This window comes from Echinops telfairi, unplaced genomic scaffold, assembly GCF_000313985.2.
Source record: "Echinops telfairi isolate 266 unplaced genomic scaffold, ASM31398v2 ScPeMD7_7457;HRSCAF=8495, whole genome shotgun sequence".
NCBI classification, from domain to species: Eukaryota; Metazoa; Chordata; class Mammalia; order Afrosoricida; family Tenrecidae; genus Echinops; species Echinops telfairi.
The window spans coordinates 35,992,461-35,994,636 of record NW_022111357.1 but is presented as its reverse complement, the minus strand read 5'-3'; the positions used below and the strand labels follow the sequence as shown (position 1 = coordinate 35,994,636).

The 2,176-nt window shown below is 47.8% G+C and overlaps 1 protein-coding gene across 1 annotated transcript in view; it reads right to left on the bottom strand.

The window, feature by feature from the left end:
* The window catches only part of SLC2A5 (solute carrier family 2 member 5), a 38,828-nt gene that overhangs the window by 17,520 nt on the left and 19,132 nt on the right, over positions 1 to 2,176 (bottom strand). The window contains exon 5 of the mRNA XM_045299208.1: positions 400 to 524. Coding sequence (XP_045155143.1) covers positions 400 to 524 — 125 coding nt within the window. The remainder of the gene's footprint in view (positions 1 to 399; positions 525 to 2,176) is intronic.

Below are 2,176 nucleotides of genomic sequence, written 5' to 3'. Positions count from 1 at the left end.
AAATAACTGAAAATCAAGTTTTAAAAGACCATACTTACCCTTGCTACATAGGATGATCTCTGTTCTATTTCCTCTTTCGAAGAATCAAAATGCTACACACTAACCAGATTTCCCCGCCCACTAACTGGCCATGGCCTGCAGCTTAGAAAACCTTGAAAGACAGGTGTCTGGAAAGCAAGAACCCTGCTGAACCCTTGCAGCAGCACACAGGGGACCACAGCAATGCTGTCTGCACACAAGGATCATGCCCGGATCTGAGCATCAACCTTTCCCCAACACAAAGGAACAGCGTGGCTGTAGGGACCCCCAGATCCACTCAGATCCCCAGGAGCCTGTTCCCCCGCCTCCTTGATCACCCCTAACAACAGATTGGCAGAAGTAGAGTGTGACATTTATTACCTGCACATATTCCCACCAGAAGTCTGGACAAAATGATCATCTCAAACGACCCGGCGACTTTGCTGCAGACCATGAGGATCGCGGGCACGATGGAAAAGATGTTGTTGAACAGCAGGGTACCTTTTCTGCAGGGGACACAGCACCAGGAAGCGTGGCTAAAGGATCTGTTCACCGATTCAACCAACACTCACCGACCGCCTCCTCTGTGCAGGCTCCCCGAGTCACAGTCGAGGGCTTGGCTGTTGTGAGGTCAACCCTCCATGACTTAAGATCTACCTAACTCAAAGGCATGGCATCGGGTGGGCAGATTCACTGCGCTGCAGCAAATGGAAAGAACCCAAGTTCAGAGGGTGTCGTGGTGAGAGTGGAGGAAAAGGGATGTTGTTATCAATACAGGAAACAGTTATGGAAGTCATAAACTAGCTGATGGCTTTAGTATAATTTTGAAATCCAGATTGGGCCAGGGCATCATTTCCAGAAAAGCAAATTATAGGCCCAGCTCACTTCTCACCCAGACCCAATGCCCTTGAGTTGATTGCAACTCACAGTGACCCTATGGGACAGAGCAGCACTGCTCCTGGGCTCTTTCAAAACTGCAAAGACTGCCTCATTTTCCCCCTGTGGACCCACCTTGCAGTTAGCGGCCCAACACTTAGCTCACTATGATGCCCACTTATCAGTATAGGTGCAGAAAGCATAAATGAAATACAAACAAGTAAAATTCAATAGCGTATTTTAAAAATCTTTCAATGTGTTTCACGATATTAAAGATTGCAGCCTTCAGTATGGACTGCAACCCAATGTAAAAAAAAACAACCCCCCAAAACCCAAACTTCTCACAACTGGACAACTGGTAGCATCCTAATAAACAGAGAAGATTGAAGTTGTCAAGGATTTTGTTTGGCTTGGCTCCACAATCAATGCTCGTGGAAGCAGCCATCAAGAGATCAAACGACACCTTGCGTTGGGGAAATGTGCTGCACAAGACCTCTCTACAGTGTTGAAAAGCAAGGACGTCATTTTGAGGACTAAGGTGAGCCTCCCTCAAGCCGTATTATTTTCAATCGCCACATATGCTTGTGAAAGTCGGGACGCTGAATAAGGAAGACCGGAGAAAAATCAATGTGCTTGAATTACGGTGCTGAAAGTAAGGGGACACCACGGACCGCCCAAAGAACAAACAAATCTGTGTTGGAAGAAGTACAGCCAGGATGCTCCTTAGAAGCAAGAAGGTCAAGATTTTAGCTCATGTACTTTGGACGTGGCAGGAGACCCCAGGCCCTGGAAGAGGACATCAGGTTTGGTAAAGCAGACATGAAAATGAGGAAGCCCCTCAACAAGCTGCACTAACACAGGGGCTACCAGAAAGGGTTCACACAGAAGAACAACTGTGAGGATGGCGCAGGACTGGGCAGCGTTTGGTTCTGTGGCACACAGCTCTCTATGAGTTGGCACTGATTCCACAGCACCTAATAACAACAACACCAAAGATTACACAAGGGGCCTTGCTGGCGACGGTTGAGCACTTAGCTGATAACGGAAAGACCCACCCCAGGAGAAAAGCCCTTTGCTCCCAAAAGAGTAGAGCTTAGGAAATGCCATGGGACAGTTCTACGCCGTTACACTGGGCCATTCAATGGTACCCGTCAGCACCAAAGATGACACATTGAAATGGACGAATGAATAAACAAAATGGTCTGTCCACACCACTGGACACCACTCAGCCAGAAGGAGAGGGGAGGTCCTGCTGCATGCATCAATCACGCTGATTGAAATA